This window comes from Coptis chinensis, chromosome 6, assembly GCF_015680905.1.
Source record: "Coptis chinensis isolate HL-2020 chromosome 6, ASM1568090v1, whole genome shotgun sequence".
NCBI lineage: Eukaryota > Viridiplantae > Streptophyta > Magnoliopsida > Ranunculales > Ranunculaceae > Coptis > Coptis chinensis.
In genome coordinates, this window is record NC_141461.1 from 62,204,477 (window position 1) to 62,216,519 (window position 12,043).

Consider the following 12,043-nt stretch of genomic DNA (forward strand, 5'->3'; position numbering starts at 1 on the left):
TTGGTTTGGGTTAAATCTTACGAAAGCTATCAATGCAACCCGAAATGATGATTTTCTCACTTGGCTATCAGATATGTTTTCCACATTGGCTCGCACCAATAATCACATTCACTGTTTTGTTTTATTTCCGATGAATTTGTGGATTATATGGTTGGAAAGAAATAAGTACAGGTTTCAGACCACCTATGCGCCCCCAAATCCAATTAATTTGATTCGGCAAATTCAGAATCAGACACAAAACTATTGCAGTTACATCGACGACCGCGTGATCTCACTACTGGTCTCACTGTTCCAGCTTCTATCCTGGTGTTTTGGCATTCACCCCATTGAATTTTCTCAAGTTTAACGTTGACGGATCATCTCTTGGCAATTCAGGTCCTGCTGGTGCTGGTTGAGTACTTCGAAATGCTTACGGTGGATTTATGTTCAGTTAGGTGGCTCTTCCCTTGATGCTGAAGCTTTTGCACTTCGAATGAGCCTTCAAATTGCTCACAACCTAGAGTTGACAATATCTTTTCGACTGCATAATGACTCTCACTCTGTGCCTAGGGAGATTGCTACTCTTATTTCTGATATCAAAGAATTGTTTCGTCTGTACTCCACTTTTCAACTTCGATAGACATATAGAGAAGGCAATTTTGTGGCTGACACTTTTGCAAAGATGGCTTCTGACCAGTCTGCTAATCCAGAATGGTGGCTTCATCCAACAATTCATCACCTAAATCTTCCTGATAATCTTCTTAGTATATATTTAGATGTTATGTCTATATGGTTTCAACAACCACCTTTATGTGTAATTAGGTTATTATTTAATGATCTTATTGCTGTATGTACATTTCGTAATGTTTAATACATAAATAAATGCAGTTACCAAAAAAAAATGCATGAATTCACACAATCTTTTGGAAATACAACAAAACTGCCTAATAATCTAGGCTAGCCAAGAAAATTTTGAAGGACAAACATTTATACCGAGTAGCATCATGAAGGAATGTATGAACATGAAGGAATTTTTGAACCTATATCTAGTAGCATCATTCACATAAAAAAAGGAATGAAACTCATTTATCTAAAGACTAGAGAAAGAAGTAGTCGCCAAACAAGAGAACGTGAGAAACAACTTTACCATTACATGTGACTGGAGCTGAAAACAGGAGAAGGGCTTCAAGGAGAACAAATAGCAGAAGGAGCACGTTAAGTCGTAAATAAGCCATTAATTATGAACAAGTGAGCTGAAGGTGAATAAGAATAGAAAACAGTAGAAGTGCTCAGGGACGTTTGTTTTGTGAAGCACCTTATTCATGCAGGAACCTTGAAGCAGATAGAACAAGTGGCACTGACTTTTGATCATTAAAGGGTTTGGTGGCATTACTTTGAGAATTGAGATGGACATCAGGCACCATCTTCACAGAATTTTGAATGTTGCACGTGTTGCGCATGCAAAGTTTGTTAAACCATTTGGGTAATCTCTAACTATCTTTCCGACTAATTTAGTAATTTTCAGTTTTACACCCCATTTACGAAATTTCTTGGTTCAACTGCAAAGTCCACAAAGGTCAAGTTACAACAAAATTACTTGTCGATTCAGATTTATAATAATCATCACCTAAAGCCGTTTGCATCTTTTTTTTGTTTTTGGCAATGCGATTTTAGCTCCCAAGCGGTTTACACAAATGATGTCAAGCGAAAAATTCAGCCACCTTAGAATAAGCTTATAACATTGATCTGCAAATATAACAAACAAGAATGCGTTGCCACCCAACTGAGTAACAAAATTCACACACAAGTAAAGAAAACAATAGTATAATCCTTAGATAATTCATGTAATTGACATAAATATATTAACAACATTATATAAATACGTTCCTAAGAAACAAATTGTTACATCAAAATTTGGTGGAACTGAAGGCAGCACTTTATATTACCCTGAGACCCTGAAAGTGTAAGATACAAGTTCTGGCGCGCACATTTGACACCTTACACTGAGTTGGAAGAATCAGGCTATTATAGGACAACATTCCTCATGCATAAACAACAGCCGTGTGGGATATACAAGAACCTGTTCCTCGTACGACTTTTATTTTAGTCTGATGCTCCGGCTGATTCCCGCATTGATTCCAGTGGCTTCCCCACCATAAGGACCAGTAGGTTTCTTGATCCCCCGAACCTGCCCTTTCCTTCTGTTCACCTTTTTCTGGTGCTTCTCCTGGATATAATAAAACAACAAAGTGAGAGGATGATTAAGAGGGATTAGAGAACAACAAATTGATCCATTGAAGCTAATAATGAAATTCCACTGAATTACCTTGTATTTTGTTCTTGGATTCTGTTTCTTTCGAGAACGAGTTAGACCCCTATTTTTCTCTATCTGTTGTGGTAGGATTTAAAAACATGGATGAGATAATGATCTAAACAGAGAAAGTGGTAGATAGATCAAATCGTAAGAGTCAAGCTGTGCAAACCTGACGAGTAATCTGGCATTTCCCATCCACAATCTCTTGTTCTGCAGAAGATGGCCCCATCGGTGTTCTGCAAAAACAAGTAACACAAGGTGGAAAATCAAGTAGGGCCGGGGATAATTAAACTGCTGAAATTAACTTCTTGCAGGTTCACTTTTTCTACAGCTGACGTTCTTAACAATGAGAGTTACTATAGAAACCATTCATATTTTTAATGAGAATAGTAGGCTTGTTAAGCCCCAACTAGTATTGCTAAATTGTTAGATTTCGCCCTGCTACTTACATGCTTTTTAGCCGGTTATATAACAGATAATTAAATAATAGAATGTAGAGGAGCAACAATCAAATCGCCAATCAGATTAAGGGCAAATGAAACGATATCTCACCATTTTACTATTCCTCTTTTTGATTCAACAAAGAGACACAAGTAAGTCTCTCGTTTCACTTGACAAAACAGAGGATCCCCATTTTTCATTATAAGCAAAAAGTACTACACTTATCACACGTCTACTTCACCATCTTACAAAACAACGGGCAAAAAAACAGCTCGTAGGCAACTTTTTAATAATCCTAAATAGTGCCTTGAAAGCAATGATAATTATCAACCTCACAAGAGCCAACCTAATTTTAGCAGACCAGATGTTTTCCTAGATAGCGTGTTTACCATAAGATGCATAGAATACAGACCTTGAGTATAGCTCTGCTTTGGCAGATAGTTTTGAAATTTTCTGTTTCTTAACTTGCTCATATAATTCATTTTCTGATGCTTCTTCACCATCATCTTCATCTCCAATTTCATCTTTAGACTTGACTCCAGCATTTGCAAGGACTCGAAGCTCGTGCTTCCTGCGTCTTTCTCCAATATCATCCCTCTTAGGCAAATCATCATCACCAGATACAACCTGGAACAATAAATTCCTTTTCAGTAAAGAAAAGTATTGCTACAGGTCAAATTATAAAGGGAAGCATTATTCATCACATTGGTGTTAGTTTAACCCAACAGTTAATTAATTAAACCAGATGTACACCACAAATGGTGTTAACTACATTTGAAAAGAACCAAAAGCATTTTTCATGTTGTTTGAATGGCAGCTAAATCATGTCATCATATCTACACCGCATACAAAACCAAAGCCCTAAAACATGGGTTTTTACATTTTAGCCCCCATATTTCTATATTACCATTCTAATCACAGGGACAAATGTGTAAAAAATCATTGGTAAATTGAACATTTTAACAGAACAAAGAAGCAAAATATGTTTCAGGGATCATAAGCGTTAGGAATATGTTTCTTCTTTTCTTCTTTGTTTCTCGGTGTTAGGAATATGTTTCTTTCTTATGTTTTGTCCAATTCAGTTGTAATTCTATTATATAGTGCCCCAGTTATTAAAATGAAAATCTTAAATTTAGGGACAGAAAAACATTAAAAGACGTTTTATGGCTTTGACATTAGATATGATTTGTACTTCGTTATATCAGACAACAAGAAAACTTCCCTTCATAGTCTACATTTGCGCAGTGTAATATATCGATGAAAAAGTAGAAAAGTAACAATCTCTATCATCTGACCAAGAAGCAAACTAAATAAACAAAGATTTAAGCTTTGCATACATGTACCGAATCTATCTTATCTGGAACAGTAGTGTTGGGATCACTGCTCCTTGATCTCACAGCTCCCATGTAATTCATACAACTGAAGAGTATACCGGAATAGCAGATGTATGGTGGCTAAGGTTCTTGTGTTTGGTTCACTCAAACACCACAACATACTTAAAAGTCAACAAAGATTGTTTTGGGCCCTGATGGACCATGAGATGGGCCCAAGGCCAGGGCACAGACTAGTCCCAAACAACCTCTGATAGTTTTACAACAACAACCCATAAATCAGCCAATGCGCTGAATCTATACAGTTACAGAATTATATCGTTATGTAGCAACACACTCCATTTCCATCCCAAGAAACAACGCTAGATGCGGTAATCACAGAACCATCGCGGCAAGTCTTTAATCAGGTGCTAGTTTTTCAAGCAACGAAACAATAGTGGTCAAATGAAGGAGAGACACACCAACAGAACATACCACATTTTCTAGGATTTCATAACGATTTTAAATGGAAGAAAAGAAAGCTGACTGGGTTAAATTAAATCATCATTAAACTCTTCTCAGTCTCTCAGCTAAAACCGACAGATTATTTACCTTTAATTAATTCAACTTTGGAACTACCACTTTCAAAAGTTTAGTCGAATGCATTGAACTTGAACACCCACTACTCAGGTTAGCATTTCCGCTCTCCTTGTCCATGACCTCATCACCAAAATCATCTAGTGTTTCAAGTCGCCTGTCCAAGAAAAGAAGAAGTTTTAGTATTAAATTACTCTCAAATACACAGAACAAATGTTGGCTCATCTGCTGAAAAAGTATACCTTGAATGCAACTTCTGGTTTCTATCCAACTTGTTTGTTACAGAGCTAAAAATTCCCTTCTGTTTCAGTTTTTCCTCGAGACTTGCCCTTACTTTCAGCATCTCCATGCTTTGTGAACCAACCTAATAGTGCAATGTATATTAATAATCCAACAAATCAAGCATGGAACTAAACTAGAAGCAGTAATAGCAAGCAGACGTGTGGGATTGTGAGACAAAGGGGACAGCGAAGATGGGAGTAAGAACTGGAGATGTAAATGATAGTCAAAGTCATTATAAACCTGTCTCTTGCATTTCTCATGTTTGTTCTCCTTCCCCTCTGAAATGCCACCATTAACCATCTCAACTTTTTCACAAGGCTGCAGTTTTTTCAAAACTGTTTTGATCAAGCTTAAAGGACTTTGACTATCTAATTATTGCCACTTAATAAAAATCACCAACAATATTTCTCGCAGTAAAATCAAGATAGATAAATACCATAGATTCTTTACTTCCTTTGACCGGGAGAGACAAGTGTGAGTCACTTAAGCTTACAGGTTCAGATGTCAATGCAACAATTTCTTCAATCAGCTTGGCTCCTGATTCAGTCCCATGGTCCTCATTTATAATCTCTTCAAGTTCTGAAGGAAGTTTATCATCAAGCTGTTTCATCTGTCAGTGAAACATGTGGCAGAACATTTCAATTTGAGAAAGCTATCAGAGCCAAACTTTCTAGCTATAGAATCATTTTTTCCGAAAGGAAAACAGCAAACTTAATTTAGAAGACGAGACCTTGTCCAACAAGTTCTTGATCTCCACCAGACGAGCTATGACTGGATGATCACGGACTGAATGACCCTCGGACTTGAGAAGAAGATAAAAGCTAATAGTTTGGCAATAGGCCAACAAAAGTTGTTGTTTTGTCTCCAAATACCGCATCCCTCCCTTGGTACTGTCATTACCCTTTTTCACCTCAATTACACCTGACTTCAATATAGAAAGAAGGTTACTATGGAAGCTACACAAAAGAAATATGGACATAATCCTGTTGAGACAACTGTGTTGAATGAAACTAAAGGTTCAGGGTCCGACCATTTAATGGTTTCAACTTATGAACCACTATACTAGACACCAAAATGGCACAGAGCTTTAACAAGCTCCTAAAAGCAATGGATCTAACATTTCTTTCCAGCCTTTAGGGATGGATCTCCATCATCAAAAATTTCTTCTTTGCAGAAAATGATGTTGGATGCAAAGGGAAATACCTTGCTTATAAGTGGATTAACTTTGTTTTCAAGTTGATCGAGAGCATCTTTCAGTTCCGATAGCAGGCCAACAAGTTCTGGAGCAGAACTGTTTAAAAAATATATATAACACAAAGAAACCATATGTAAGATGTTTTCATTCGGATGGGGAAAAAGCAACCCACGTATACAACTCGCATTTTTCAGATTAAGTAAAAAACAAACAAGACCAAGGCAAAAAAAAATTAAAACAGTGAAAGGAGTTGAATACAACAATGAACTGACAGAGGAGGGCAGTTCTATTAAATGCTAAAGGATCCATTCAAAAATCACAAACAACAGAACAGCTTGAAGAAAAGCTTACCTATACACAACATCCATTTGTTCTTCTCTCGACAACGCATTCAGGTCTTTCTTGACCTCATAAGCTATGCCTGTGTCATCTTCAGCTCCTTTTTCTTTAAGGCGTTTCAATCTGCTTCTAGTTTTAGGCAAGATACCCTGCAGAAAAAGGAGGCAGATTATATATAGGAAGTCTCTTTCCAGGTTCTCTACTTATCTTCCTGACACCTTCTAAAGACAAGCGAAAAGAAAGGAGCCAGCAATCAGGGAGCTAATATCACAAAGAACTACATAATAGCAAATGAAAATTCAAATTCACCTCTTGGGCCTTTTCCTCATCAGAATCACTCTCCTCTTGGTCACTGTCGTCTTGGCCAAAGTCTTCCAATGAGTATGATTTTGCCTTCTCTTTTTGAACTCTTAGCACCTCCGCTTCCTCCTCTGCAGGAAGCTCTTCATCGCTTGAGTTTATCTACATATACGTCAACAAAAGAATCAGGTAAACTTGAACAGAATATTTGATATATGCACATGTCTGTATATGATGGAAGTATCGTTAAATGATGAGACTTGAGAAGAAATCAACGCAATATTGGTATATTTAAATCCACAGAGCTGCTTCGAGTCCAATGGATTTTATCATGGTTGAGCTAAGACTGCTCATGGATCTCAATTTACAGTACGCCAGATCCATATTTTAAAAGTTTGGGAGCACAAGGATGATGTTGGAGTAGCAACTGTGACTGAGCATCACGATCCTATTGGATGATAAGTTATGAGCTGATAGTTGAAGCAAACCATGCTCTACAAGAGAGAATGTGTGAAAATAAGAAGTGCCATGTCTATAAATCTAGTTGGCTTTTATTGCTAATCAGGTAAGAGTGTAGAATTTAAAAAATGAGCCCGTTACAGAAATGCAGTCGCTTGATCAGGTCATAGTCGAACAACTCCATTTAGGAATGTACAAAATGAGGGTTGTAACTTTTAAAAGAGCGAGAAATATTCTAAAGACGGACATAGCAAGGGTTGAGATGGTAGAGCATAAACAGAAGTGAGTGGAGGAATGTGAGTTGTTCAATTGACACCGGACATTTGTCCAACTATAAGTAAATCCTAACCTCATAATTAATATTCTCAGCACCCTAATAGCTGTCCTTTTTCCACTCCATACAACCTTCTTTTCTTCCTCCTCTTCGTCGTCATCATCATCTGCTTCATCCTCACAAACATATCGTTGCATAATCCTTTGTTGTTTTGCAACTGAGATAAAACATAGGAAAAATTCAATCCCATGGCTCAGAGAGACAGAAATATCTGTAGTAAATGTACAATTCAGTAATATCCAGCTTTATTTCTTTGACTAATCAATAAAAATGACTTATTACTCTTTGCAGCCAAGCCAGTATCCCTATACTCATCTTCATTGAGACCCTACACGAAAACAAACCAATACATAACCGAGGCAAAGCAGAAGAAGCTACATTATCCAATAACACTAACATCAAGTGGTATTATATCCCTCTGTTTATAAACTGTAAAAAACAATGCACAAATAAAGTAGTGAATTGAATAATAACAAAAAAGAAAAGAAAAGAGATATAATTTATTCCTACATACATGCGTCAATTTCATTTTCATCGTCCATGTCATCCCCGTCATCTCGAATTTTCTGGCTACTTCTTCCCATGATTTCTTCTTTGAAAGCAAATGAGCTGTCAGATTTTATTTTTCTGTTAATTTAATTGCGATAAAAAATAAATCCAAAAACCCCTTGTACATAACCCTTGTCAGTTCGGGAAAAAGACAGAATACCCCTTGTCTTTCGATTTGTGACCCAGTCTCTTTTTATCTTTCAAGCGTGGGCTTCATAGGCCACCAAGGTGTAATAATAATAATAATAATAATAAAAATCTTACTTAATGCGTCCTGCTTTCAGCCAACACCCCAACCGAAGAATCTGGACTCTATCAATCAATGAGAAATATAGGGTGAAATCAGGATATCAAGCAATACACTTAGACCACACCACCTCTTTTCTTTAATTGGAGAATCATATGGGAACTCCGATGTCCTCCGTAAGTAAAAGTATTCATTTGGAAACTTTTGTTAGATGCTCTAAACTCATCATCTAATCTACTCAATATAGGGTTGAACTTTAACCCAAACTGCATCTTCTGCAAAAGCCACCCAGATACTGCACAACACCTATTCCATGAATGCCCATTCACCCAGACCATATGGAGCACTATTCCAATCCCCCAAATTGCATTCGTACCCTTCAATGATACACCACATATATGGATAAAAAAAATCCATAACTTGATGAGAAATCAGCATAGCAATATACCCTTTGTTATGGAACTCTTCGCAATCATCTACTGGAACATCTGGAATAGTAGAAATGAAATGTTATTTGAACACGAAAGGGTGACACCTTAAAGCACACTCAGAGCTAGTCTTGCTTTTTGGAGAAGTACAAAGGATGCCTAGACACTACTCCTTAAAACCAAGAGACAGAAACAACTCATTCATCTCTATTGGAAGCCTCATTCAGCTCCATACATTACCTTTAATACAGATGGCGCTTGTCATCGGAAACCTAGGTCCTTCGGGTTTGGGATGTGTACTAAGGAATTATGGATTGTTGCTTGATGATTTTTGTACCTATATGCAAAGCTTTGGCAATGAGACTAGGTCTCTATCTAGCTATCTCCTATAGCAAATATACACACAAATATTCAACATCCAAAGTGATTCAAAGGCTTTGATAAAGGCAATTGGGATTAAGAGGATATTCGAAACAAGGAAAAAATATATCCCTCGATCCATCTGAGGAAGGCAATTGGGATCATAGAGGATATTCGACAACTCTTCTCGTTCTTCGAAAATATATCCCTCAATCACATCTACAAAGAAGGAAACTCCACAGCAAACACACTGGCACAACATGACATTACTTTAACTAGATACATGAGTTGGCATGATAGACCACCCGATATCATATGTAAAGAACTCTATTTCGACTGTATAGGTGTTTCAACACCCAGATTAATATAAATAATATGCAAATATTTGAGGGGGGAACAAACAAACCCTTCGACACTTTTATCTCACTACACAAATATGACCTTTTTGTGGCCTTAAAATGGTGTCATTTTTTTTGATGCGTCACAAATATGGTGGTGTCACAATTTATGCGTCATTTATTTTGTGGCGCCATTTTGATTCAAAAGCCGTTTTGTGATGTCATTTTGACGTCACAAATATTTGTGACGCCAAAAATAACGTCATTTTTTTTGTGACGAGACGTCACAAAAAATAGTGATGCTAAAATAGCGTTACAAATTTGTGACATCATTTTAGCGTCACAAATATTTGTGACGTCATTTTGACATCACTAATCTAATTTTAGATTTTAAAAAAATAATAATAATAATTTGCTCTCATACATACACCCTGTAGAACTGGCCATCTATACACATCTATAAACCAAGACAACACATTTAAAAAACAAATAGCTCCATAAAATACACAAATACACCATCATTCTCATTCAAGAATATAACATTCATTCTATCACTTTTAAAGTTCTCTAGTCACTAGCACAAACACAAACACTAAATACTTACATTTTTCAAAAGAAAAATACAATACAAAAAGTACATTACATTGTGCTTACAACTAGCTAGAAATAAAATCTTGATAGAAAGTTTCCAAAACCAAACTATCGACTTCCATCAAATTGCGAAATTGCCGACCATTTAAGCTATATCTTGCATCATTAGCATTGTCGCGGATCACTAAATTCTTTAACATATGAGAAGAAACTTATAGTTGTGTAATATTCTGCAAGAGATGCTTGAAATATCCCTGAAATCACATCCACATCAAATTGCGAAAAGCCATCATGACTTAAGTACCAAAGGATTTTGATACTTAGCCCTTCCTGAAGAACTAAACATCAAGGGCACCGGCCCGGCGACCACATGCACATTAAAACATTTTATTCACTAGATATGCTTTCAAATGAGATTGTCATTTATAGTTTTGAGGGGTCGAATTGACAAAGTAAAGAGCATATGCATGGAGTAAGCATCACCCAAAGCAAAGCTTTTCCTCCGGCTTATTCATTTCTCCTTGAGCCTTCTCTTTTTTCTGACATCAATGAAATTAGAACTGTTTTAAACTCCCCATGACCTAAACCTACAATATTGAACTTTAAAAAAAAAAAAAGGGAGAAAGAAGTTATCAAAAAGCAAAATTTTATGAAAAATTGATAGTTGATTGAATGAAAAAAGGGAGAAAAGAACTAACACTTTCGAATCGCCAAGCAAAAAATATAATCAAGGGAATAGGCCCGGGTTAGATCAGCTTCCTCGATGCCTCCATCATTCGGAGAACAAATGAGAGACTTAGGGATTTAATTGTAAAGAAAGGATGTAGTGAGAAGAGAGGAGAGAGAACAATTAGGGACTAATTCGACTTTTCGGAGTTAGGGTTTTAAATTGATTTAGGTTGGGTGGTAGAGAAGAAAAAAAGGGAGAGAGAGATCGGTTAGGTTAGTGAGAGTTGGGTTTCCACGGGTTGCTTTTCTTTTCAATATTTTTATTACAGATTTGTGGCTCTATGACCACACTTTGGTTTATTTAATTTAAAATAGATTAATTCTAATTTTGGAATTATTAGTGCCCCACGCTGAATTAGTGTCAAAATTCTCGGATTTTGGCATCACTTATGAAAAAACCCGGTGTCACAAAAAAACTGAAGTGTATGATATTTTATTGTACACTACACTTTGTTTGATGTTTGATCTATATTGTACTTAACATCAACTGAGAATGAACAATTCTTATACTGAAACATCAGCTCATTCTCAAATCTTTGCAATGCAAATCTCTCCTCTGTTGTGATCATGTTGGCGACGGTGCACTTTTCATCTGAAAATGGTTTTCTACCAGTTCTCCAAGCACGGTGAAGATAGTCTACAACACTTCTTGGGAGATCAAAGTTGTATATATGGGCTGTCTCTAGCAAGTCAACCCTCAACCCCTCTGGCTGCTATATTCGTTGCCACTAGAAGACATCCTCCACCCTACCGTACTTCATGCAGTACAAAAACCATCGGTTGAAAAAACTAATTATCAAGTTGAACAATCTCGAACAAAATATTAGATGTTGATTACTAAACATGGAAATTGACAACATACATTCCATCATTAAATATATATATATATATATATATATATATAATATATATATATATATATATATATATATATATATATCGGGTCAAGCTACGTTAAGTTGACATACAAAAATGACATACGGAATTGACATACGCAATCTAAAAGTGGATTTGCACATTGCTTTAAGGGCTGATTTTTTGTAGATATTATCTCCCTACTATGGATAGTATCTCCACAAAAAATTAGCTCAATCGGATGTGTCTAGTCTTGTCAAAAGAGTATTAAAATTCTAGACCGTCAAATAAATTTATAATTTGAACTCAATTTTTGGTAGGGTTAGACATGTTCAAATGTGCTAATTTTTTGTGGAGATCACATCCCCATAAAATCAGCTTTTAGTTTATTATGTA

At 36.3% G+C, this 12,043-nt stretch overlaps 1 protein-coding gene and 1 non-coding gene across 2 annotated transcripts; both read right to left on the bottom strand.

Moving 5' to 3' along the window:
- Positions 1-1,781: 1,781 nt before the first annotated feature.
- Positions 1,782-8,405, bottom strand: LOC147493853 (protein THALLO-like). The gene is given in 13 exon segments (XM_086565514.1): positions 1,782-2,206; positions 2,306-2,368; positions 2,463-2,529; positions 3,147-3,361; positions 4,657-4,798; positions 4,884-5,005; positions 5,164-5,241; positions 5,417-5,533; positions 5,654-5,848; positions 6,127-6,214; positions 6,470-6,606; positions 6,767-6,919; positions 7,566-8,405. Coding segments are annotated over 11 exon segments (1,233 nt in total). The 5' UTR covers positions 6,487-6,606; positions 6,767-6,919; positions 7,566-8,405; the 3' UTR covers positions 1,782-2,077.
- LOC147493854 (small nucleolar RNA snoR111) lies at positions 2,785-2,907 on the bottom strand. The gene has a single exon (XR_015200546.1). It is a non-coding gene; the product is annotated as a small nucleolar RNA snoR111 (small nucleolar RNA).
- Positions 8,406-12,043: the final 3,638 nt, after the last annotated feature.